This window comes from Capra hircus (assembly GCF_001704415.2).
Source record: "Capra hircus breed San Clemente chromosome X unlocalized genomic scaffold, ASM170441v1, whole genome shotgun sequence".
NCBI classification, from domain to species: domain Eukaryota; kingdom Metazoa; phylum Chordata; class Mammalia; order Artiodactyla; family Bovidae; genus Capra; species Capra hircus.
This window is the reverse complement of record NW_017189516.1, coordinates 51809696-51835726: the sequence shown is the minus strand read 5'-3', so window position 1 is coordinate 51835726 and position 26031 is coordinate 51809696. Positions and strand designations below refer to the sequence as shown.

The window sequence follows — 26031 nt, the reverse complement described above, 5'->3', positions numbered from 1 at the left end:
AGTGATCACCAAAGGGAGAATTAAGGTGAAAATAGTTTATGTTTGTAGCCTTAATGAATAGAATAATTGCTCAGCATTCACAAAAAGCTTTGTTTTAATTGATTTTAAACTGAAAAGGAAAAAAAGCAAACTCAATTTCTATTCTAACTCCCAAATAACAGTACTTGTAATACCTACTAGCAACTTTATTTCTTAGGGCCAGTAAGTATTTGTTGTTCAGACTCACCACAGAACAACTTAATGTGACAATATGTAATGTAAACTATTACATATGCCTGTATACATATACATGTGTACACATACGCATGTGTACATACACACTTACATTCAAGCATACATATCTTTCCAAGTAAAGTAACTACAAGAGAAAGCTATGACACCTGTTTAATGAGAATTTGTTACAGCAGTATAACCAATATATGTGAACCAATATATGTGTTCTTTATAGTTGTGATGTACTTATGAGTTTTACATAATACTTTATATTAGTCTACATTTAATTGATCAGCTCCATTAGGAAAATAAATTTATATCATTTAATTAACATTTAAGATTATATTCTCTCCTTTTATATAATTTAATATGTGTTAGAATTACAATCTGGCAGTTCAAACATTTTAACCTGGCTATAACATAGCACCGTGAGAACAGTATCTAGCTTGGCCACCACTGATTCTCTAGTGACTCAAATATGGTCTAGTATAAATAGGCATTCAATAAACACCAAGGGAATGAGTGAATGAATTTTTCCCAAGTCACAGCTAGAATTATATAATTGCAAAATTTAAAATAGAAGTCATATAGCTTTTAAAAATGATCATTGCAAACATGGGATGAAGAGTTAAATACACACACGATGTGCCCTTACTTTGGTAAGAATAACTGTGCAATATACATGCCTGTGTATGTACATGTAATTACAACCAGAAGAATTAAATCAATAGAAATTTCCAAAGCTAGATATTGACCACAGCTGCAAAATGCTACTCTGTTAAAACTGAAACCATAAAATAGCAATTCAGGTGATCTCTACTCACATTTTTTTTTATTAATGATAGTATAAGTCAGACACTATTGCTTATTATTCTGTTTTGTTTTATGTTTAACTTAGAACTTGTATAAAAGTCTGAGTGAAGTGAAGTCTGAAGTGGAGATGGTGATTAAAACTGGACGTCAAATTGTACAGAAGAAGCAGACGGAAAACCCTAAAGAGCTTGATGAAAGAGTAACGGCTTTGAAGTTGCATTATAATGAGCTGGGAGCAAAGGTGTGTGCTGAAATCATGAACACTGGCTACTTTCCACTTTCCTTATATATTGTAAAGCAAGAGTCAGTAATTATGTGCGATTGATATGTTAGAAAGTCTAAATCGTTTACTTCCTACAGATAAATACATGTATACATGGATACAGATATATATACAGATATATATATGTGTGTGTATATATATATACACATACACATACACACACAGACATATATACATACATAGAGATATATTCCCAGGTGTGATTCTTATTAAGATAAGAGATGTTATGGGGAGGGAGGTGGGAGGGGGGTTCATGTTTGGGAACACATGCAAGAATTAAAGATTTTAAAATTTAAAAAAATAAAAAATAAAAAAAAAGGCAAAGGGAAAAAAAAAAGATACAATAATTAGTGAGTCTCTACATTCCAGACCATATTAAAAAATACATAAAACTCAGAGACATTTTTATTGGTCCATCAGATAGTTCTGAAAGAGTTCCATTGTTGTAAACTTGTCCCTTCTTTTCATTGCATATATTTACTTGAGATGACTGAAAGGCTGGTAATTTTATAAACTAAGATGCCTACTTATATTTAGGTACAATGGAATTGATACATTCTACATAGAAGCAGCTTTACTGAGACCAGTGGGGAGAAAAGAGTCTATTAATATTTTTACAGCTCAGGTTCCCAATTTTATTTAATATAACAACATCAATGAGAAAATTGTCACTTCATCTTAGACACAAATGTAAATGCTTGCCCACATTTGAGAACTAGCCATGCAGAGGCAGAATTGTAATATTGTACCCTGAAAGTAGATTGAAGGTTATGACCTAAAGCTACGAATTGCAAATTACTTATCACTGAGAGAAAGTGAATTTTAGATTCAAATGAAAATCTGAAAATAATGATTCTTATTAGTTGACAATCTGAAACCATAAACACTGGTCACTTCCCACTTTCCTTATATATTGTAAACCAAGAGTCAGTAATTTTGTACAATTGATATCTTAAAAAGTCTAAATTATTTATTTTAAAAACCTTCTAATTTATATTTCACATATTTTGAAAGAGCCTGCTTTTTCAAGTATAAATTATTGCCTGGGCCTTTTCTTTGCCTTGAATAATTTGCACAAGGTCTTTGCAAGAGTAAATGTAACATGCTGCTGCTGCTGCTGGTAAGTCGCTTCAGTCGTGTCCAACTCTGTGTGACCCCAGAGACGGCAGCCTACCTGGCTCCCCCGTCCCTGGGATTCTCCAGGCAAGAATACTGGAGTGGGGTGCCATTTCCTTCTCCAGTGCATGAAAGTGAAAATTGAAAGTGAAGTCACTCAGTCGTGTCCGACTCTTAGCAACCCCATGGACTGCAGCCTACCAGGCTCCTCTGTCCATGGGATTTTCCAGGCAAGAGTACTGGAGTGGGGTGCCATTGTCTTCTCCGAAATTTAATATAAACAATGTAGAATAAATAACTTAGAATTTAGAACAGTAAAAATGACATAAGAAGACTTAGTGCCCTGAGTTGACTATTGTTAAGGAGTGAATGGTTCTTCTGAGGATATAAAGACCTATTTATTCCTGAAAATACATATTTGAAAGTATATGTTTACCCATTTGGCACTAAGTAATATCATTAAAGCAAAATGAACGATTACTAAGAAATCATACTTAGTTTTAAAAACATGACAGAACACTGCAAAAAATGTAGGGCAGGCATTTATTTTTGAAATAAAGATTTAGAAACATTAGTGTAAAGGGAATATGTATACATATCATATTACAGAAAATGGCAAAGTCACATATTCCCTTTCTGAGAAAAAAAATTGTCCATATTTAAATCTTCCAAGCACCTTCAGCAGTGATGGTTTTGTTTTATGAAAACAAAGGAAATGGGATATCTTAATATATTATCCTTTTAATAAATATACAAGCCATTCTATTTTAATCATCTTCAGATTTTATATCATTTTTACTTGCCTCAGTTCAGTCTATATATATTAATTTTTGTATTAATCAGCTTAGGCTACCATGACAAAATACCACAGAGTAGGTGGCTTAAACAAGAATATTTTGTTTCTCACAGTTCTGGAGGCTAAGAAGTTCAAGATCAAGCTATCAGTCTAGTAAGGACCCTCATCCTGGCTTGCAGAAAGCCACTTTCTTACTGTATTCTTACACAATGGAGAGGGAGGGAGAGTAGGAGGGATAGGGGGAAGAAAGAAGAGGATGAGAGGGATGAAAAGAGTGGGAGGGATAACTTTTCCTTCCTCTGCTAGTAGGGCCATAATCCAATCTGATGAGGGTCACATCCTTATGACTTCATTTAACCTTAATTACTTTCTAAACACCCTGTATTCAGATACAGGTCACATGCGGGCTTAGGTTTCAACTTACCGATTTGCAGGAATTTCAGTTCCATCCATGACCCTTTTCTTAAATCAGTTTTATTAGTTTGATTAATATTACCAACTTAGCATAATTGTTCATTGACTAAAAATCAAAGAGTTTCTTATCTAAATCTATTTCATTTCATCAAGAGCTATTACACTTAGCAACATAGATATAATAATACTTACAGTTCCTTATATGGCCCCTGTATACTTTAAATTATATGACAATATACATAAATAGCAATACTCATTGCAACCTCAAATGCTCATACTCAAAGTCTCAATATTATGTCAGCCTCAGGTACATGTTTAAGTGTTCATGAAACATTGATGGCTGAAAGTTTCTACTGCAGGTGGCACTATTTTAAATGTATCATTTCTCCACCAAAACACCAAAAAGTGTAAAACTCAATTTTCCTTAAGATGGCAGTATCTCCTGTTTTTATTTAAAAAATATTTAGCTGGATATAAACAAAATAAATAAAAATCAATAAGGCATGAGCTCTGGGAAGATAAAATTTCTTTGAAATACTGAATCTAGAATTCTTTTCTATCAATAATGCATATAAAAAATAACTATGCATAGAAACACACCATGAAGGTGTATATTTTTTCCTGCTACACACAAATAAAATCCTTACACTCAAAATGGCAAATGCTTACACTTCTCTGAAGGGAAGAATAGAAGGAAAAATCTGTAAAACAAACATTGAATTTGCAGCTTCAACAAATGTGTGCACACCTCTGTTAAAGAAGCAAATTTTGTTGAGTATTGTCATTTGTCTCAAAATTTCAGGGTATTTATTTTCATTGCAGTGTTTAATTAAAAAAATCTTCACTGTGATATTTCTTCATGCTTATGGATGCATTATTGGTTGTAAAAAATATATATAAGTATATATATGTATATATATGGGAGTGGGCTGGTTCCCTGGTGCCTCAGTGGTAGAGAATCCGTGGGTTCGACCTCGATCTCTGAGTCAGAAAGATCTCCTGGAGAAGGAAATGGCAGCCCACTCCAGTATTCTTGCCTGGGAAATCCCATGGGGAGAGGAGCCTGGTGGGCTACAGTCTATGGAGTCACAAAAGAGTCAGACATGACCTAGAGACTAAACAACAGCAACAAAATATATATGTGTGTATATCTTCTCAGACCTAATATACAATTAATTTTTATTTATTCTATTTTTGTTTACACACCCACATATATATCAAGAGATAATAGATTCTGGGCTTTATATTAAAGCCAACCAATGCATTCCTAAGATGTAGGAACATCAAAAGAGTGGTGGAGAAACACAAATTTGTTCATTCTCTATGTAAGAACATGGAAGAATTTGACTTTGAGAGTCTTAGTTTTAAACACTGAGAACTGAAACACAGGATTAAGTCATGATTTTCTCTATTAATGAGGATAAAATTGTGTTATGGTGCTAACTTTTTACTCCCTTTAAATGATAAATTAATGTTTAAGGAGAAAGTGACCTATTGTGTTGTTTTTGTGCAAAAGTGAGACACTTCAAAGATGCAATGACAATAATATCGACTCTTCTAAATATTTTACAAATACCTTTGCCTCTGAGAGAAATAGCATTTTTTGCCCATTTTGATTACTTAACAGCAAGGACAAGCCTCATTTGTATATCAGTTCAGTTCAGTCGCTCAGTCATGTCCAACTCTTTGCAACCCTATGAATTGCAGCACTCCAGGCCTCCCTGTCCATCACCAACTCCCGGAGTGCACTCAAACTCATGTCCATCGAGTTGGTGATGCCATCCAGCCATCTCATCCTCTGTCGTCCCCTTCTCCTCCTGCCCCCAATCCCTCCCAGCATCAGAGTCTTTTTCAGTGAGTCAACTCTTTGCACGAGGTGGCCAAAGTACTTGGAGTTTCAGCTTTATCATCAGTCCTTCCAAAGAACACCCATATAGAGGATTGTAAATGTTGCCCATGTCTTTGACAGATGATTGAAGGTTTTCTAAAAGAAACATGCCATGTCTTCAGTTTGACTTATACCATTTTATTTATTTAAAAACTGTGGCCATAAATTAATTTTATTTATATTAGAGAAAATAGTAGTAGCTTTTCTTTCTTCCTGATACAGGATGCTATCTTTTGGATAAAGGATCTCATCTTTCATAGACTGTGTTTATTCACTATTAATATTCAGAATATATAATATTTCTAAAATATGATTTTTTTCAAGTAAGAAGAAGGTTATTTTAAAATGAGAAAATTGTGAAAGTTCCAATTAAGTAGCTATAATTAAACTTGAATTGAAAAAGTAAACCAAATTACATTTTATGGTCATTCTTTTCAGGTAACAGAAAGAAAGCAACAGTTGGAGAAATGCTTGAAATTGTCCCGTAAGATGCGAAAGGAAATGAATGCCTTGACAGAATGGCTGGCAGCTACAGATATGGAACTGACAAAGAGATCAGCAGTTGAGGGAATGCCTAGTAATTTGGATTCTGAAGTTGCCTGGGGAAAGGTAAAACCTATATCACTGAAGGTTATTTTTAGCATATATGAGGACATAGTGTAATTTGATTTTTTAAGGAGATGTTAATGTACAACAATAATAGAACTGTAAATAGTATCATGCTTCATTTTCCCTTTCCTCAAAAATTCATCAGTAGTTGAACTGTATATTTCAGAATCACAGTAAAGCCAATGGGAACCTTCAGCAAGATTTGCTCTAATGGTTATTTAGAATTAGGTAGGTTCTGAATAAGTCCTTAAATATATATATACATCATTAGCCAGAAAGTCAGTTCAAAAATGTGACTCTGTGTTCCTTAGCTTGGTTAAGAGAGACTATTCAGATGAACCCCACAACCATGAGGAAGGCAAAGATGCAGAGACTTCAGACAGTTAGGCTGGACAAACTTACAAGATGAGCAAGTTATTGATGTCACAATCATAAAAAATCTCATGGGTCTTTATGGCCCCTGTCATTTCCACCACCAAACAGTCCTGCTGCTGCTGCTGCTGCTGCTGCTGCTGCTAAGTCGCTTCAGTCGTGTCCGACTCTGTGCGACCCCATAGACAACAGCCCACCAGGCTCCCCCATCCTTGGGATTCTCCAGGCAAGAACACTGGAGTGGGTTGCCATTTCCTTCTCCAATGCATGAAAGTGAAAAGTGAAAGTGAAGTTGCTCAGTCTTGTCCGACTCCTAATGACCCCATGGACTACAGCCTACCAGGCTCCTCCATCCATGGGATTTTCCAGGCAAGGATACTGGAGTGGGTTGCCATTTCCTTCTCTAATGCATGAAAGTGAAAAGTGAAAGTGAAGTTGCTCAGTCTTGTCTGACTCCTAATGACCCCATGGACTACAGCCTACCAGGCTCCTCCATCCATGGGATTTTCCAGGCAAGGATACTAGAGTGGGTTGCCATTGCCTTCTCCCCAAACAGCCCTGTGTTTCCTTTAATTCTCAGCTTGTAGATTCTTAGTGTTTCTCTGACAGCCATTCAGACATCATTGTTCTCTACAATTCAAGGTCAAAGCACCAATAGCTTAATTTTTTTTCAGTTGACATATTACTGGGTTACTTGAAAGTATGTTGATATAAACTAAATAGTTGATATTAATAGTGTGTTTTCACCTTAAACTTTGCCAAGCCACTGGGCACTTAGAAAAAAATCAATCATAGCACAACCCGCTCCCTCATTTTTTTTTTTTTGAAGTAACAAACACATGCCTGCATTAACTAGATGTTTAAGATATCTGTACTTTATTTTTAATGTAAGATTTATATCTTGATTAACCAAATTTGGGAACTTTAATTGCGTTATGTAAAAACTTAGTCCTACAGTGAGACCAAAACTGAAAACTGGTTTTCTTTATGTAGATTCGGATGACAAGCAGTTATAAAGATTTATTAACTACACTTTATTTTCAAATAAATAGTAGAGAATGAATTTCTTTTTTCTTCCTGTTCAGAATAGATTTGTTAGAGATAAGATATTGACTGAAGTTATTAGTTCAGGATCATATATATTGTGAAATGATTAGAGTAGTGAGTATACAGAGCATACAGATTAAAAGTTACATTGGCCTTACTTTTCTTTTCCTCCTATCACTGAAACAAATATTATATTTCTATTTATTGGGAATCAATGACATTCATGTATTTAAGTGCAGGCTGGGAGGCTGTAAGAAATTAGCCAAAATTTCACTTGGTAGATCTTAGTCACATGATCATATCTAGCCTTCAAGGAGGGTTGCAAAAGATGTCTCCATCTGGCTGAGTAGTCAGTGTCCTAATGAAATGATGAGTAGATAATGTTCTAAAATGAAGACACAGAGGACGCATTCTGGAGGACAGATTTAAGTAAATCAATTCTGACTATCCCATTACTGGCTACAATTGTTTAGCATATCAATTGAACACAGAAATCTAACCATAGAAAAATATTTATGTAATTAAATAGAAATTTATATCTCGGATGATCATTATGTTTGGAAAATATAAGCTTCAGCAGAGTTTAATCTACATGATTTACTGACTTTAACCACTAACAGATTTCTTTTATTCCTCATTTAATTTCAGTACTCAAAAGTTCAAAGCCAGTTAAATAATTCCGCCAGACTAAAGCCTTTTAGTATTCACAGTGTTAGCTAAAGATTAAAATGGTTAAATATAATTCCCTAGAAAAATAATTGGTCCTTTGATAGTTTAAATCCTTCAGCATTTTAGATAGTTCATATTTACCATTTTGCATACATTGCCCATTAGTTTTTCTTAACACAGTCTTGGGATACCAAGAGTTACCTGTGAGAATCACACACACACACACATACACATACATAAATGCTGAGTTTAACTCTGAGTATTAAATAACACAAAACAATTGATGTCTAGTTACTGACGTAACAAGTCATGATTTTCACATGTATTTCAGGGACAAATGTTTATAATAGTCAACATTAAGAACAACTATTACAACTTTACTCAGTTATCCTTTTCTCCTTTGGCTGTCACTTTATTCCTAAAATTTAATGACAGTCACATGACAGAATGTATCATTCTGTTTTGCCAGTGGTTGTCAGTGTTGGTTGCACACCAAAATCATCTGAGAACCTTAAAAGCCTATCAGTGCTGAGGGCCCACCCCCAGAAATTCTGATTTAATTGGTCTGTGAGGTCAGTGTCTCTAAATCTCTAATATTCCACACAGTTTGAGAACTACTAGCTAATGCAATACAAGCAGTCTTAGGAAATCTATGTTCAGTTCAGCCAACCATGTCCTGTATTTTTTTTTTTTTCTTCAAACAATCACCTTTCACAGTTTAAAGAGATCTGGCCTCTGGTCCTAGATTATCTGGATAATTGCCTCAACTTATCACTCCTCTTAGCTGTAAAAGCATGAGAACTATTACTTATTTCTAAAGTCTGTTGCACTATCATTCCCATGAAAAATTGCATATCTTTTTTTTTTTTAAAGAGCACAGTAATTTATCTGTGAAGTGAAATAACACTAGCAGATCATTAACTTGGTACAATGAATGCATCAAGCAGCTGTTACTTAGAAAATAGAACATCTGTTAAATGCCACTGAAGTCACTATTCACTGTCATTATAGTCATAGCTATAATTTCTGTTCTACATATTCTGCCTTCATGAAATTCTTTTTCATAGACAATACATTATTAATAAAAAGTCAATACACATTACTATAAAATTCACTCCTTACTGTTTTATAGTCTTAAAATTTATCATTATATTATTCCATAATATTAGCCTAATAATAAAATGTGTTCAAATCCTCAAACCACGACAGTAGTCTTGGGGCCTAAAAAACAACTATTGTCATATTTTATCACTTTTAAGACATATGAGATCAAGTGATACACTTGATTTAATTATAGGTGTTGTGGATCAAAGAAACACCACTCCCTTAAATGTGAATATAAATTGCAAGTTTTATCTCATTTCAAAAACTTTAATATGTACAAATGCACATGTTAGAATTGTTGTAATGTGATAATTTGTTTACTTTCTTCCCATTAATGTATTTTGTAGCTAAAGGTGAAAACTCTCTCTCATCTCTGATGACCAGAAATAGTATAATATTTATGCACACTGACTGAAGGCAGAATTCAATGGGGAGGGTAACCTTTTAAAATACCTTTTATTCGTTAGTCAACGCTTCGTATATGGAGAACTTGCACAAGAGATAAAAGAAGATCAAATAAGCAAGAATTTTGCAGCATCCTAGTAAAGGAAGGAAGACATATGGAAATGGTGTTGTGACAGTTTAAATCTACATTGAGTTCCGCTGTTATCTAACATTTTTTTTTCCTGTATCATAAAACCTAAGAATACCAAGTGGATAGTTCACATTTAGCTGCTGTTAAAACTCCTGAAACAAGACTTATGACCATGGCATCAGTTCAGTTCATTTCAGTCGCTCAGTCATGTCCAACTCTTTGCGACCCCATGGACTGCAGCACACCAGGCTTATCTGTCCATCACCAACTCCCAGAGCTTGCTCAAACTCATGTCCATTGAGTCGGTGATGCCACCCAACCATCTCATCCTCTGTCATCCCCTTCTCCTCCCGCCTTTAGTCTTTCCCAGCATCAGGGTCTTTTCCAGTGAGTCAGTTCTTCGTATCAGGTGGCCAAAGTATTGGAGTTTCAGCTTCAACATCAGTCCTTCCAATGAATATTCAGACTGACTTCATTTAGGATTGACTGGTTGGATCTCCTTGCAGTCCAAGGGACTCTCAAGAGTCTTCTCCAACACCCAGTTCAAAAGCATCAATTTTTCAGTACTCAGATTTCTTTCTACCATGTCATAAGTCAAAATAAAACTGAATGTTCATAATTTTGCTTTTATTTATTTTTAAATATTAATTTATTTATTTTAATTGGAGGTTAATTACTTTACAATATTGTATTGGTTTTGCCATACATCAACATGAATCCACCACAGGTATACACGTGTTCCCCATCCTGAACCACTTTCCCTCTTCCCTCCCCGTACCATCCCTCTGGGTCATCTCTGTGCACCAGCCCCAAGCACCCAGTATCATGTATCGAATCTGGACTGGCAATTCGTTTCATATATGATGTTATACATGTTTCAATGCCATTCTCCCAAATCGTCCCACCCTCTCCCTCTCCCACAGAGTCCAAAAGAGTGTTCTATACATCTGTGTCTCTTTTGCTGTCTCAAATACAGGGTTATCGTTACCATCTTTCTAAATTCCATATATAGGCGTTACTATACTGTATTGGTGTTTTTCCTTCTGGCTTACTTCACTCTGTATAATCGGCTCCAGTTTCATCCACCTCATTAGAACTGATTCAAATGTATTCTTTTTAATGGCTGAGTAATACTCCATTGTGTATATGTACCACAGCTTTCTTATCCATTCATCTGCTAATGGACATCTAGGTGGCTTCCATGTCCTGGCTATTATAAACAGTGCTGCGATGAACATTGGGGTACATGTGTCTCTTTCAATTCTGATTTCCTTGGTGTATATGCCCAGAAGTGGGATTGCTGGGTCATAAGGTAGTTCTATTTCCAGTTTTTTAAGGAATCTCCACACTGTTCTCCATAGTGGCTGTACTGGTTTGCATTCCCACCAACAGTGTAAGAGGGTTCCCTTTTCTCCACACCCTCTCCAGCATTTATCACTTGTAGACTTTTGGATAGTAGCCATTCTGACTGGTGTGAAATGGTACCTCATTGTGGTTTTGATTTGCATTTCTCTGATAATGAGTGGTGTTGAGCATCTTTTCATGTGTTTGTTAGCCATCTGTATGTCTTCTTTGGAGAAATGACTATTTAGTTCTTTGGCCCATTTTTTGATTGGGTCGTTTACTTTTCTGGAATTGAGCTTCAGGAGTTGCTTGTATATTTTTGAGATTAGTTGTTTGTCAGTTGCTTCATTTGCTATTATTTTCTCCCATTCAGAAGGCTGTCTTTTCACCTTGCTTATAGTTTCCTTTGTTGTGCAGAAGCTTTTAATTTTAATTAGATCCCATTTGTTTATTTTTGCTTTTATTTCCAATATTCTGGGAGGTGGGTCATAGAGGATCCTGCTGTGATGTATGTCGGAGAGTGTTTTGCCTATGTTCTCCTCTAGGAGTTTTATAGTTTCTGGTCTTACATTTAGATCTTTAATCCATTTTGAGCTTATTTTTGTAATGGTGTTAGAAAGTGTTCTAGTTTCATTCTTTTACAAGTGGTTGACCAGTTTTCCCAGCACCACTTGTTAAAGAGATTTTCTTTACTCCATTGTATATTCTTGCCTCCTTTGTCAAAGATAAGGTGTCCATAGGTGTGTGGATTTATCTCTGGGCTTTCCATTTTGTTCCATTGATGTATATTTCTGTCTTTGTGGCAGTACCATACTGTCTTGATGACTGTGGCTTTGTAGTATAGCCTGAAGTCAGGCAAGTTGATTCCTCCAGTTCCATTCTTCTTTCTCAAGATTGCTTTGGCTATTCAAGTTTTTTTGTATTTCCATACAAATTGTGAAATTATTTGTTCTAGCTCTATGAAAAATATGACCTGATAATATGGAGTAACGGCAACCATAAGAATTATTTTGGTGTATTACAAATATAGAAAAGGCATTTTGAGAACATCTAGAACTAAGGATATATGCTCTTAGGGACCACCTTTGTCTCATTTACTTGAACCACTTTTCTTACTCTCTGTACATATATTTCATGTTCCTCTGTGCAAAAGGTCTCCCTCCAGTTCTTGTCATTGATGTTTCCCAGTAAGAATTTGTCTTACTGTGGCTTTGACTTGCTATGGTAAAGACATCAACTTCATTCCAAATGATTTCTCAGCAGAGGTGTTACCCTAATTTCTGTATCTCTTAGTTAAACTTCTTGCGAGAGTATCTGTTTGCCTCAAACTTACCCACCAGGGAATGTCAACAACTGTATTTGGGTAAGGGAGAGATTGGGGAGTGGGTGGGGGAGGGGTGAGAGTAGAGGCCGAGAAATGCAAGGAGGTCATGTGGTTCACCGTGACACATCACAAAAAGGGCTGTAGATAGAGCTGACAGTAAACATTTGTACTAGGATCAATTTCCCATCAACTCTCTACATAATTTCCAACACTGAATGTGCTTGTTTGGGGGTTTGAAAATCAAGTCATAGGAAGTGTTGGTGCTCTCTTAAGGGACTTTAATAGTATCTCTTTACTTCTAACTGAAATTAAGCACTTTTTTCAGTTATGTGTGTGAGCAACAAACCCTAGTGATATCAGTAGTTCCTGTGAATTTGCCACCAGTCACAGATAAATTTATGAAAGATAATTTTATATGACATTCTAGTCATTCAGTATAGTTCAAAACACCAGTTGTGCTCATCACTACTTTGAAATTATCCTAAACGTCTGTTGCTAGATCATTATAGTTACACATGTTAGGAAAGAAAACATTTATTGCCACCTCACAAATTTAAAAAATGTTTTCTATATTTTATTATAGTATAATTATTTTTATTTAAAATCTAGTGTATATAATTTTATGCTTTTAAAAACATTATTATGAGAAGGGATATTTAAGTTTTGCCAGATGCCAAACAGGTTTGTGGCACTAAAAATCTACAAATTTCTGCTATAACAATTCAGGATAGCAAAAATTGCTGAATTTTCTAAAAGCAGTTGCTTATTGGTGGGTGGGTTTTCCAAGATCTACATTTATCCATACATATACAAATTAAGTAAATATAAATATGTTTAGATTGATAGTATATATGCTTATTATTAAGTGTATAAAATAATAAATAAATATGACATCAATCATGTTTATGTGTAAATACATATCCATATATACTCGGTAAAGAACTGCAATATATAGGATATGATTTTCATCATTCCCAAAGATATGGTTGAAAGTTTAAACCCTTGAAAAATCTTACCATAGTAACTAGATGCATAGTCATTTCAAAAGCATTAAATCTTAAGGCTATAATATATTATGTGAGGCTCAAATGCTGTTCTTTTTACAGGCTATTCAGAAAGAGACTGAGAAACAGAAGGTTCACCTAAAGAGCATTACAGAGCTAGGAGAGGTCTTGAAAACGGTTTTGGGCAAGAAGGAGACCTTGGTCGAAGATAAACTGAGTCTTTTGAATAGTAACTGGATAGCCGTCACTTCTCGAGCAGAAGAGTGGCTAAACCTTTTGTTGGTAAGAGAAGAGGATGAAAGATTTTCAACCCTTCTCCGTTATGAGAGAGACATTATATAAACTTTCAATAATAGTCTTGATGTTCACAAAACTCTCCATGTAAATGTTGGTTCTTTTTTAATATCTACATTATATTTTTCCATGCTTATATTCTGTATGGAGATTGTACCTAAAAGTAATTTGAATGCTACTACATTTTTGTATTTTAGAATTGTGCAAAGTAGGACAAATACTCTCTGCTTAATACTGTGTCATGGTTTGTCTCTGTAAAATTAAGGAATACCAGAAACACATGGAAACCTTTGACCAGAATGTGGATCATATCACAAAGTGGATCATTCAGGCTGATGCATTTCTGGATGAATCTGAGAAAAAGAAACCACAGCAAAAAGAAGACATGCTAAAGGTAGCAAATAAACTCTTACAATTAGTAATGTTCACACTACACAACAGTTATATTAATCATCTTTGTCCTAAAAGATACCAGGGACTTCTTATTAAAAGTGAAAAATATCTTCCTCTCTTCCTTTCCCTCTCCCTCCTTCCTTCCCTTTCTTCTTTTTCCCTTAATACTTTCTTTCCTTCCCTCCCTACTTCTTTAATTTAAATGAGAGTTCATGGCTTAAAAGAGCTCTGTGATCTGGATATCTGTCCATATTGATCTGTCAGCTAATTATACACAACTTTAAAACCTGATAAGAAAAGAATTCTTGGATTTATTTTGGTGTTTTATAGCAAATCATGCCAATTTTAGTATTAGTTCTATATGCTTGTGCCTGACACAAAGATTAGTTTCATTGCATCATTCACAGCCCATCTGAATAAACACCAGACGTCCAATCTGTATACATTTTGCCTATACAAAGTCTAAATCTTAGTAAAAATACTGAGCTTATGTAAAACTGAACTTTTCATTCTTAACTACATGTAAAGTAGACATGGCTTTGTGTTCTCTCTTTTTGTGTTGAAACCAACTATTAGGACATCCTAAGCTGTCTTTCTTAGTGACAACTTAGCCTTTACTTTAAAAAAATAAAAAGGTTCCTGTAAAAAGATATGAGAGTTATAAAATGCAAATATATCATGTTAATGGTATATTATATTTATTTGATGACATCTTTTCCAATTAAGTAGGAAGAATTACATTTGAACAAACCTCATAAATTAAACAATGCCTTCCTCTGTTTTGTTGAAATTTTTAATAATTTTATTTGATTAGTGGGTTACTGTTTAAAGAATCCTCAAACACTGTAGCCTCTGTCTATACAATTGATTTGTTCATTTTTTTATGAAATCAATATTTTCTACAGATTGCAATTCATTTGTAATGAAAAACTATAAATGTATTGCAGGCTGTGCCCCAAACATACTTGCTCTATTATCTGTACCTTCTTGTGTTCTTCCTTCTCCCAGAGAAATTCCTTCAGGGTCTTTGGAAAAATAGGAACTGAGTTATTTCACTCATGGCCTCTCCAACCCCCTCGGTCAGGCTCAGCTTTCCTCAGTCACTCTGTCTGTGACATAGAATCCCTATCTTTTAGAAAATCCATTTTTTCCGGTGACAATCGATACGATAAAGCAAAAGGGAATTCATAAGTCCTCGGAAGGAACAGAAGATTGATCTTCAGCTCCCTTTCTTCCTGAGCATGTGTTAAAGTTGTTTCACAGCTTTGAAATTGAGGAAAGTTACGACTAAATATAAGACACAACAATTGTTGCTGGCAACAGAAAAATCAGGAAAACATCCCTTGTCCTTCTTCAGACTAAGGAAATGCTTTAAATAAACTTAGGTCAAACTGAAGCAAGGACAGTGACCTATTTTCCTGAACTCACACGCATTTTCACTTTACTCCTGTTTTATAAAAGTTGGCTTTTTCCTGCTTTGGTTTTCTCTGCATGTGTTCTTTTTCCTTCTCTGTCTCTCTAGCCCTCTCTCTAGTTCTCTCTCTCCCCTCCCCCCTCTCTTTTGCTTTCTCGCTCTTTCGGTCTCTTTCAACCTCCATTTAATTACTAACTTCAAGCCCTGTCTCTTGCTCATGGAATATAGCGTTTAAAGGCTGAACTGAATGACATACGCCCAAAGGTGGACTCCACGCGTGACCAAGCAGCAAACTTGATGGCAAACCGCGGCGACCACTGCAGGAAAGTAATAGAGCCCAAAATCTCAGAGCTCAACCATCGATTTGCAGCCATTTCTCACAGAATTAAGACTGGAAAGGTAGGAAGATCTGCTCCAAGGTGGAAACTAGTGATAAATGGTCTCTTGCGAAGGTTGCGCAGTACTCTGAAGGGGGCAGGCCACCCTCACAGCAAAGTTTTCAAAAGAAAAATGAAGGCCAAAATGTATTTAAAGAAATTTTACCACTGAATCTCATGGGAGATCAATCTGTCTCCCTTTCTTCCTCCCTAGGCCCTGTGTCCCTCTCTCTCTGTCATTTTGTTTTTCCTGGCACAGCTCTTCTAGAACTGGTTTACGTATGTACTGGTTTACGTATGTACTTTCAGGGGTAGCTTACAGTACAATAACAAATAGCATGCTGCAGGCCAACAACAAAAAGCACAAAAGACATACATCTAAAGACAGCACTACTGACATATTTTGCCAAATATAATATTGCTTGTGTACAAATAGCCAAACTGAGGCCTTGTATGTTTCTTGCATGATCTAGGGTTTTTGTACATCTTTACTGGTTGGGCACATGTGTGTATACGTGGGTATTTTAACTTGCTCTTGCTAGTTGCCGATTCTTACTGTGATAAAATCCATTAGATTATAATAACATGCAAGCCATGAAGACAGATAATTGCAAAGCTTATATATCCTCATTTTTGTAATTTTATATGTCTATTTATACTTACTCTATTTAATGAAGAACCAGGGTATATGGAACATTTGCATGAGAACCCTTTATATTTGTATAACATATAATGAGGGCAAAAATATTATAGGTAGCTTGCAAAAATATATAAACTCAGTATTCTTGAATTCCAGCTCTTTGGGGGAGTGTCAAAATGTAAGGTATTATCTCCCAAATTTATAAAATGTGGTTTGACACAGTTTTCAATATATATGATATGCTTTCAAATACAAAAATGTATGTAAATGAAATACATGTGTTTATATATACAGATAATTGTTAGAAATAATCTTAAATGAGAATAACATTATTACAGCATTTGTGAGTAACTGTGATGTGATATGTCAGGTAAGTTTTGATTCCTAAAGTTAGAATATGTTTGAAAAATAGTTTTGATAATTATAGATACTCAGTAATAGCATGATTTACATCTTCTAAGGCATTACATGTATCACTGTTATATATAATAGCACATATAAAGGAATTCCTAAAATATATGGAAATATGATATCAAATTTAAATACTTTATTGCATGTGAAACATAATTACTCTTGAAAACTCTCCTACCCAAAGCAAAAAGGTATTCACTTACCTTAATTCATTTCTTTTTCTTTGTAATTAACTAATTAACCTAATTAGTTCTGCTCATTTATATATTGTTTCAAGTAGTGGTTCTCACCTGAAAAACACCTGACAGGCTCTAAAATTTTATTTTCAGTTTGTAGTTTGTTTGTTTGTTTTTTGGGTAAGAATTTACTCTGCAGTTTAAATAGACAGTTGTTATTACTTCTGGAGATATCAACAGTTATTTCAGTCATCTGAAAGATTAATGCTAATGCTTCATTACTAAGTTTTGTATTCTTCCCATCATACTTTTTTAATAAATCACTGAGCTAGAGAATATTTAAGGGCAGACAGGGTATTATTTTCTTGATTTTTTTCAGCCATTAGATTGAGATAAATTATGTCACAAGATTGTGATTTGTAGGTATTGAATAATAAGTAGAAGTCAGCCTGTGCCATAGAAATTAACATAGCATGACCAACAGAAGTTTCTGAATTGTTCTACTTTCTGTAAGAATGTGTCAGTATACTTCCAGATATCATGTGTCAGGTGAGTCACTTGATGTGTTTCTTTTATTACTCATACTGAAGAAAAGCATATGAGATTTTAAATCAATATTTTCAACTATATATTAATTGATGACAGTCATTTTTACCTTTCAAAGTACTCCTTTTACTCTAAATTGATAGAGATGACTGGATGCAACAGTGACTCCACTTGGGGTCTTTGAAGAGATAATTAAGCTTTGTCATCATGACGAGACAAAAAATATGGCATTAGAACATACGTGATATTTTTCTTATTTTTTCATTGTATCATCTAATGGTACTGAGTTTCCATTGTGCTTGTAAATATGGGGATATACAAGAATGTTAAAGATACTTGCTTAAAAATACATGTCTACAAACACAGGGTTAACTACTTATTGCAGTCATATCATATGCTTAACACTAGTACATCTTCATGGAGATTTTCAGGTAATAATGAGGTGGTCTCATCAATCATATAGTGTAATAGGAAGAACAGTGGACATAGGAGATGGGCTTCTGAACTTTGTCAGCATTAGGCAGAACATGCAACCTCTCTGTAATTCCTTTTCAGTGTTTATAAGATATGGGGGTTGAACTAGATAAGTAGTTTTTGAAAGGAAAACTATCCCCCCTCAAAGGAATTACTATATAGAACTGAGTATATAAAATGGATAACAGCAGAATTACTGGATGGTGGAATCTCTGCTCTTTTATCTTTCTTCTTCCTATGATGAGGTTCAAGGGTATAAGTTATGTGCTTAGAACACAATATAAAATTTCTGGGTTGGATTAGTCAAATTTAAGACTGATTAGTTGTAATAGTCCCTGATAATTCTAAACTTTGTTGGTGCAGTGAGACAGGTAATGACTTGTATGTGTGATGCTGGATTTCTTGGGAATAGCATTTGATTTCAAAGTCCAGTTCCTATTTGAGTAGGGCTTCTGGAAGGTAAGACTTGTGTGGAGAATGACCTTCTTAAGGTTGAGTATATGGGTAGTTTTCCCTTAGGAGAAAAACTTGGGAGAAATTTTACTATGATAAAATAAGCAGAAATCAATTGGGAGTGAATATGGAGAGAACTCAGTTTAAGAACTAATTTCAGGATCCTTTTAAAGGTCAACTAGAAAGGGCAATTGAGTAAAGCAGAAATTTACTGTGAGAACTCATTGAAAATGTCTGGATTCACTATTTGGTGAAGACTTTGTGTCCTGTGAGGACTATCCATGTCAAGAAATTCCAAAGTCTAGAAAGCGATGTATATTGGGTTCCTCGGTTTAGACTGGCTGAGAACTTGTCCATCAGCTGCAGTTCTCAGCAGCAGTAATTTTAATTGTATCAGTGAGAAACACTGTGGTGAGAGGAAAAGTTCTTAACTCCAAGCCAGAATACTTGGAGTGTGATCTTGGATTTGATCCTTCACCTCATAGAACCTCATTTCTATCCAGAAAAGTAGTAAGGTTATGCCTATATTATCTTAAGCTCAAGACTGTGGTGAGGATCAAATGATCTGATATGTAAAAGTATATATTGAAAAAATCTAAAAAAATATTATAAATCATGTAAAGTGGTCAAAACAATTCATATCAATAATAATTTCTATCATTATCTATATTAGACTTAATGGCTGAATTTTGAGAGTTGAAATGATAATTGATGAGAAAAAGAAGTGAAGTCACTCAGTCGTGTCCGACTCTTTGCGACCCCATAGACTGTAGCCTACCAGACTCCTCTGTCCATGGGATTTTCCAGGCAATAGTACTGGAGTGGATTGCCATTTCCTTCTCCAGTGGATCTTCCCAACCCAGGGCTCGAACCCGGGTCTCCCGCATTGTAGACAGACGCTTTACCATCTGAGCCAAAAAAGTGGAGGAAAATGGAGGAATAACTGATACCTCTTTCTGGTCTCTGCTGGAATGGGCAGAGGCCAAGAACCTGTGCCTCTGCGATTTGCATTGCAAAGGCCAGCCTTACAGATTATCAAAGGAACCAATTTAAGAACTGGAAAGTTCTAATTGTCCCAAATAGCATCCATAAAGTAAATGAAATGCTATCTCTTCTCATTTCATTTAGGTTAATCAGTAGTATCTTATGGCTTGAGAATGCTTAATCTCTCCTAGTATGTATAAAATCAATTTGAGAAGATGGCAGTTTTGATGGGGAGGGTCAGAGTTTAAAAATCAATCAGGCATAATGTCAGAACCCTGGCTAAAGTTGATGGAATCATAGGAGAAAGACACCATGACTTAACTCTTTTTGATTTAAACCCTCAGAACATGGTAGCATAGCATGCTGGTGGTTGCAGGGAATCCTATCAGCAAAATAAAGTGACAGGAGAAAAAAGCTTGGAATGGGTAATAGGAAGGCACAAGTAAACAGACTCCTTAGTCTTGTTGTACTTGGAAGCTCTACCTGTCTCCATCATCTGAAAAATGGCATTGGAGAGGACAGTCAACAATTTGAGAAAGAAGATATTTGAGGTAGATCTTAAAAAAATTAATAAAGGAGGGGTTAGGAAAAAGGACAAATATGAATGAGCTCTTGCCAATCATGTACTTTCAGGTCATGAAGTTTGGTACTGTGGTACCTAAATGGTTAAGTAAGATGTGATGGATTCAAGGAGCTGACTGTTTGATGGTGGAGTGAGATATATTCATGGATACTGGGCTGACAAAGAGTATATGCTGAGTGGATTTAGCAGCCACTCCAGCAACCTAGAGGAGGTAACAATTGTGATAAATCTATGACAAAACCTCAGGAGCATATAGTATGTTCAGTGAAGAGTAAGTTCAGTTTACTTATGGAATACAGCATGGAGTATGAAACTTGGTGTGGATGATAAGAATGGAAAGGATGATGAGACATAGTTTGGGCAGAGGTCATGACAACCAGAATAATGATGTATGCTTAATTCAGTATGCATTGAGGAATTCTTGATTTTTGTTTGTTTTTCATGCCCTGTTGAAAGATTACCCCTGCAGGAGTTGTGAAGAAAATTCAACCGAATAATGACAGGAAGTAGGGAAACCAATTAGGGATCCATCACAGTTGTCTACATGAGAAACAGTGAGAAACTGAAGTAAAGAGGTATTTGGGGAATGGAAAGGAAGTGACCGTCTATTGAAGTGACTTTCTAAACTTTGTGTACCCATTATCCCTCTTGCCTGAAGACTAAGAATTAGTAGGCCTTGGGTGAGGGCTGATCATTTTCATGGCCAACAGGTTTTCAGATGTTATTGATGCTAATAATCTAAGAACCATACTCTGAGAACCACTGGTCTAGAAGCTAGGCTGAGAACTAGCCTAGAGGTAAATCACTATATATGAAAGCCAAGAAGAGGGTGAAATGAAAACTGAGTTAGGAGTGAATACTGAGTGTGAAAGGCTGTCTCTGAGACAGAATAAAATTTACATCAAGATATATTTGTCACACTGTAATACTTAGTTTTAAAAGCATATTGAATAAACATATTTTAGTTATGTCCTACTAATATAGCAATTGCATTTCTTTGTAGGAAAATATTATGAAACTTATACACATAATTTCCATAGATTGTGGTTTCTTCTAGAGATTTAGAAATATTTCACATTTCTTTGGAGCTAAAATGTTATGTATTGACTGTGTGATTGGTACTAAACAAAAGAAAGGTGAACTTGTTTTCTCATGTCTTCATTCTTTATTAAAATAGATTTATGTGCCGTTAAGTTCAGTTCAGTCACTCAGTCATGTCCAACTCTTTGCGACCCCATGGACTACAGCACGCCAGGCTTCCCTGTCCATCACCAACACCTGGAGCTTACTCAAACTCATGTCCATAGAGTTGGTGATGCCATCCAATCATCTCATCCTCTGTTGTCCCCTTCTCCTCCTACCTTTAATCTTTCCCAGCATCAGGGTCTTTTCCAATGAGTCATTAGGTATTATGTGCCCTTAGGTATTATATACAATATGTTCCTTCATTTCCATATGGGTCTTAAAATTGCTTTTGAAATCCATGTAGCAGTGTGTGTGTGTGTGTAATTACAACATGAGATTTGAATGATCTTCTATCACATATGCAAATACTCATAATATTATTGCTGTAATATTATAAAGTGTCAAGATTTTGATCTCCAATCAGTCCAATCCAATCAGTGTTAGCAGGTGCAAAAGTAATCATTCTTTGCATCAGAGACTTGTATATTTGTATATGTTTATTAATATACATGGCTATAAGAGAGCCAGTGAGTTTTTCATTTAATGTAGAATATATCAGGAAAAACATATGGTTGCATCTAATTTTATCTTAAATAGTAGCTTAATATGTGAAAAGTATAAATAATTTAAGGATATCTTAGATATTGTGACCTTCCAAAACATCAGTGGGAAATAAGTAATCCATCTTATGAATGTGACCTAGGAAATCTAAGATTCAATGGATTTGGGAATTTTAACTGAAAGTCAGTTTTCAATAATCAGCGTTATCAATACAAATACATTTATCTTTTTCCCCTTTGTAGCTTATTTCTAATTCAACACCTTCTCTGACAAAAGAGAACACTGTCTGTTAATTGGTACAGGTATTCTTATTGTACAAATATGTTTTTAGTAAAATTTTCTACAAAGATATTATTTTAAAAGGCATAAATGAAATCTTAGATAAATATATATAGCCATCACATAATTTTAAAGTACTACATATGTAATAATCACAGCCAAAATCCTCAAATAATAAATTAATACCCAGACTTTGTATTACTCTACCTGCTAATTTTATTTCACTGAAATAAGCAAGTTGTTAGCCTACCAACAGAATTTCTATATTAACAACATTTTTTGCACATTTGTAATATCCGATCCCTGTAACAAAATTAGTTCTATTGGAACTTGGATAACACATTCCTTTTGTGATCATTTACAGTGTTTTCAAAGTAGTTGTTAATTGAGTTTGGTGAGCAGGGTCATTTGTTAGAACTAACTGGGTCTGATTAGCATGACATTTAAAATGATTAAAGTGATTTAGTGATTTCTTATCATGATACTTTAAAAAAGGCAAATGATTCCTCCAATCAGTCAACAGATGTAAAAGTAATTATTCCTTGGACCAAAACTTTCAGAGGGGGTTGTGAGAGAGCCAGTGAGTTGCCCTATTTCTCCTTTAGATAGCCTGGTTAGAAAACATAGATCCTAATTCATTACTTTGTCCACTCCAACATGCTGACTCTCAGCATATGTTCTTATCTCTTGTGTCATCAGATAATTTTTTGTTGGTCTATTATGCTTTAATATAAAAATGTCTGCTGCTAAAAATGTCTAGTCTCCCTTAAAACAATAATTTTGGTACTTCTTTCTATTAAAAATACTTATAATTAAACAAAAACCAGAAATGGGAGATGAATAAAGGAATGGAAAAAGGAAGAAAGAAATAAGAAAAAGAAAGTTTTCCAAGTGTAATGTTTTTAATTCATCAGTCTTCCGTTATATTTTAGAGTTAAGTCCTTTCTTCTGCTCTTTCACTTGCTACTACTAAACTCATATAATCATTAGATAGAAAACTATTTCAAGTTATTCTCAATAAAAAGTAGAAAGTGTGGTGATTATTGAACCACCAACGTGTCTTAACAAATTAGTGTATTTTATATCCAATTCTAAAAGGTGTGACAATAACATTAATCTTACCAATTCAAAACCAACAGATATACTATGTAATGTCTCTTAATTAGCTTTACAAATTTGGGAAGTTACCACAATTTCACATTTTTATTCTTACAGCATCAAAAATAAGCCAGTACCTGATCTAATATTAAAGAATGCAGCCAATGAAATGTCAGTTTTCCAAATCAGTTTGTTTTATCTTTAAAATATTATGTCTATGTTCCTTAGATATATCTCTTATGAATTTAAAATAAATCAATGAATAAATCTACAACTACTTTATCTGATTACCTTTGTTTTAGATAGATCTTTCAGTACACTTATTTCCCTTTGTAAGTTTTCTTTCCTTTCCAGATATTTAATTTGAAATAACTCTTTATATCATATCAGCACTGTGTCTTTTCTGTATCATAGGATGTTACTGATCCATGAAACTTTATCCATTTTGATTTCTATAAATTATTATTTAATTTTAAATCTATACCAATACTGTAATGATTAATAAATTTTCAAAGCTGTAGAATGGAAAGAGGAGACTGATTTGAAGCAATTTTAAGCCAATCTATAGCATTTGAAATATTCATTTTTAATTCAGGTTTCAGTATAATTTGAATGTAGTGGCCATATATCATGATTACTAAGATTATATAGTCCATATTAACAAATGTTTCCTTTGCTCTCTTTGTAAACATAGTCTTTATTATGTTAGTGTACCTATGCACGTTAGAAGTAATATTTAATCAAAAGAAAGCTTACAATTTAAAAATGATAAAATGTATCTGAGTAATTTTGAATGCTTCCAATTTACAATGAATCAATTTGTAATTGATTTTGCTTTTTTCAGTCTGTTGTTGTTTGTTAACTTGTTATATAAAGCACCATTAATGCTAAAACTTTAACAAAGCCTTAAATTTCATTAATCTTAAGTCATACAGCAAAGCACAATTGATAGCTGTTAAGAAATCTGAAGCCACATTAAAAATCAAGGAAAACAAAGTGTTGTCTTTCTCAGTTTCTCTGTCTCTTCTTTCTTTTGTGTCCATTGATATATCTGTTTGATTATTAAACTACCCTATGTTTTACTTTATTTGTATTTTGTATGACTACACAGTCATGCTAAAGCTCTTAAGATGAAAAGGTAAGTAAAAATTAAATTGTACAAAACCTATGTCTGGTTTGTACTTTCTGCTGAGATATTATAACTTTTTATTATCTTCTGTGTATTCTAAAGCTTATCTTGTGTGCGCTGTCAAAAGTATGATTTAATTGTGATTCTAGTTCTTCTTTGGTCATATACTTTCTATAAAGTCAGTAGAATTAATGTATGCTTAAATTAAGATGATTTATCTACCATTGATTTCAGTTTATTCAAATAATGTCATAATACTGAATCAAAGAGGCAGGCACACTTTATATGACTTAAACTTTGATGACTCACCGATGAGCTATTATTTATGATTCTTTGCTTATCCTCATTTATTTTATAAAATTCCATAAGAATTACAAATTACAAAGCCAACAGAGACCAAAGAATAACATGTAAAATTTTTATTGGTCAGAGAAGTCATGACCTAATGGTGAACCAGTGAACTCTTAAGGAAAAGCAATTAAATTTTCCCAACTTCTTGAAAAATATTAATTATATGGATATCAAATGGCTGGTCTTATCCTGCCAATAGCATAGCTTAAATAACTGAGTTTAGTAGGTATGGTTATTTTGGTTATAAAATTAGTTACTGAATAATTTGATCTATTGGATGTTCTAAAATTAGTCATTTATAAAGCAAGCACATTTTATGTTTAAAAAATGAGTTCCTTTTGCTATGGAAAATACAGAATGATATAAGATGTATCCCCAACTTTGGGAGTTAAAAATCTACTGGGGAGACAAAATATAAACCCTTGAATGTTAAATACTATTATATTCTAGTATGTAAATACATACTGCAACACAATCTAGGATTACACATGAGGAATAGAAACTCCTAATAAAACCTCTCAAACCTATTCACATAAATGTTCCTATCTCCAGAGGGCTTCCTGAAAATCCCCATACAAAACATGTCTGAATACAGGTAAAGAGATGGACATTATAAAAATGATCTAAATCCACTAAAATTTACTAAATAAACATCAGCATTTTAACTATTAGAAAACATTACTTCTGTGGGATATTTCATACTAATAATGAACTTTTGGTTCTTCTCAATGTCATAGTCATAATAGTTGCTGTTGATCTGTACTGTGGCTAACGCGGCTACCATATGGTTATTGAATATTTGAAATGTGGCTGCTCCAAATTAAGTTGTGCTGGAAGTGTAAAATACACTGTGGGTTTTCAATTCTTCACATGAAATAATGAAAGTAAAATACCTTATTAATTTTATAATGATTATAAGTTAAACAGTATTTTAGATATATTGGGTAAATACTAAATCCATCTGATGCTTTTCACCTTTTAGTATGGCAACTAGAACATTGAAAATTAAATATATGACTTGCGTAATATTTCTATATTGCTGCATACCTCTAGTAAACAAAGATCAGAGGAGAGAATTTACTTTAAATAGATAAAATTTTAGAGGATTATTCATGTGAAAAGTATCTTACTTCTAACATATACTCTGATACA

The 26031-nt window shown here is 34.2% G+C and overlaps 1 protein-coding gene across 2 annotated transcripts in view; it reads left to right on the top strand.

Annotated features, from left to right (window-relative positions):
* LOC108634347 (dystrophin-like) overlaps nt 1-26031 on the top strand; it is a gene marked incomplete at its 5' end in the record, with an annotated part of 126479 nt that overhangs the window by 54258 nt on the left and 46190 nt on the right. For both annotated transcript variants that reach the window (XM_018043950.1, XM_018043949.1), the window contains 5 exon segments: nt 1112-1267; nt 5962-6132; nt 13634-13813; nt 14091-14219; nt 15861-16031. In XM_018043950.1, the coding sequence (XP_017899439.1) occupies nt 1112-1267; nt 5962-6132; nt 13634-13813; nt 14091-14219; nt 15861-16031 (807 nt within the window).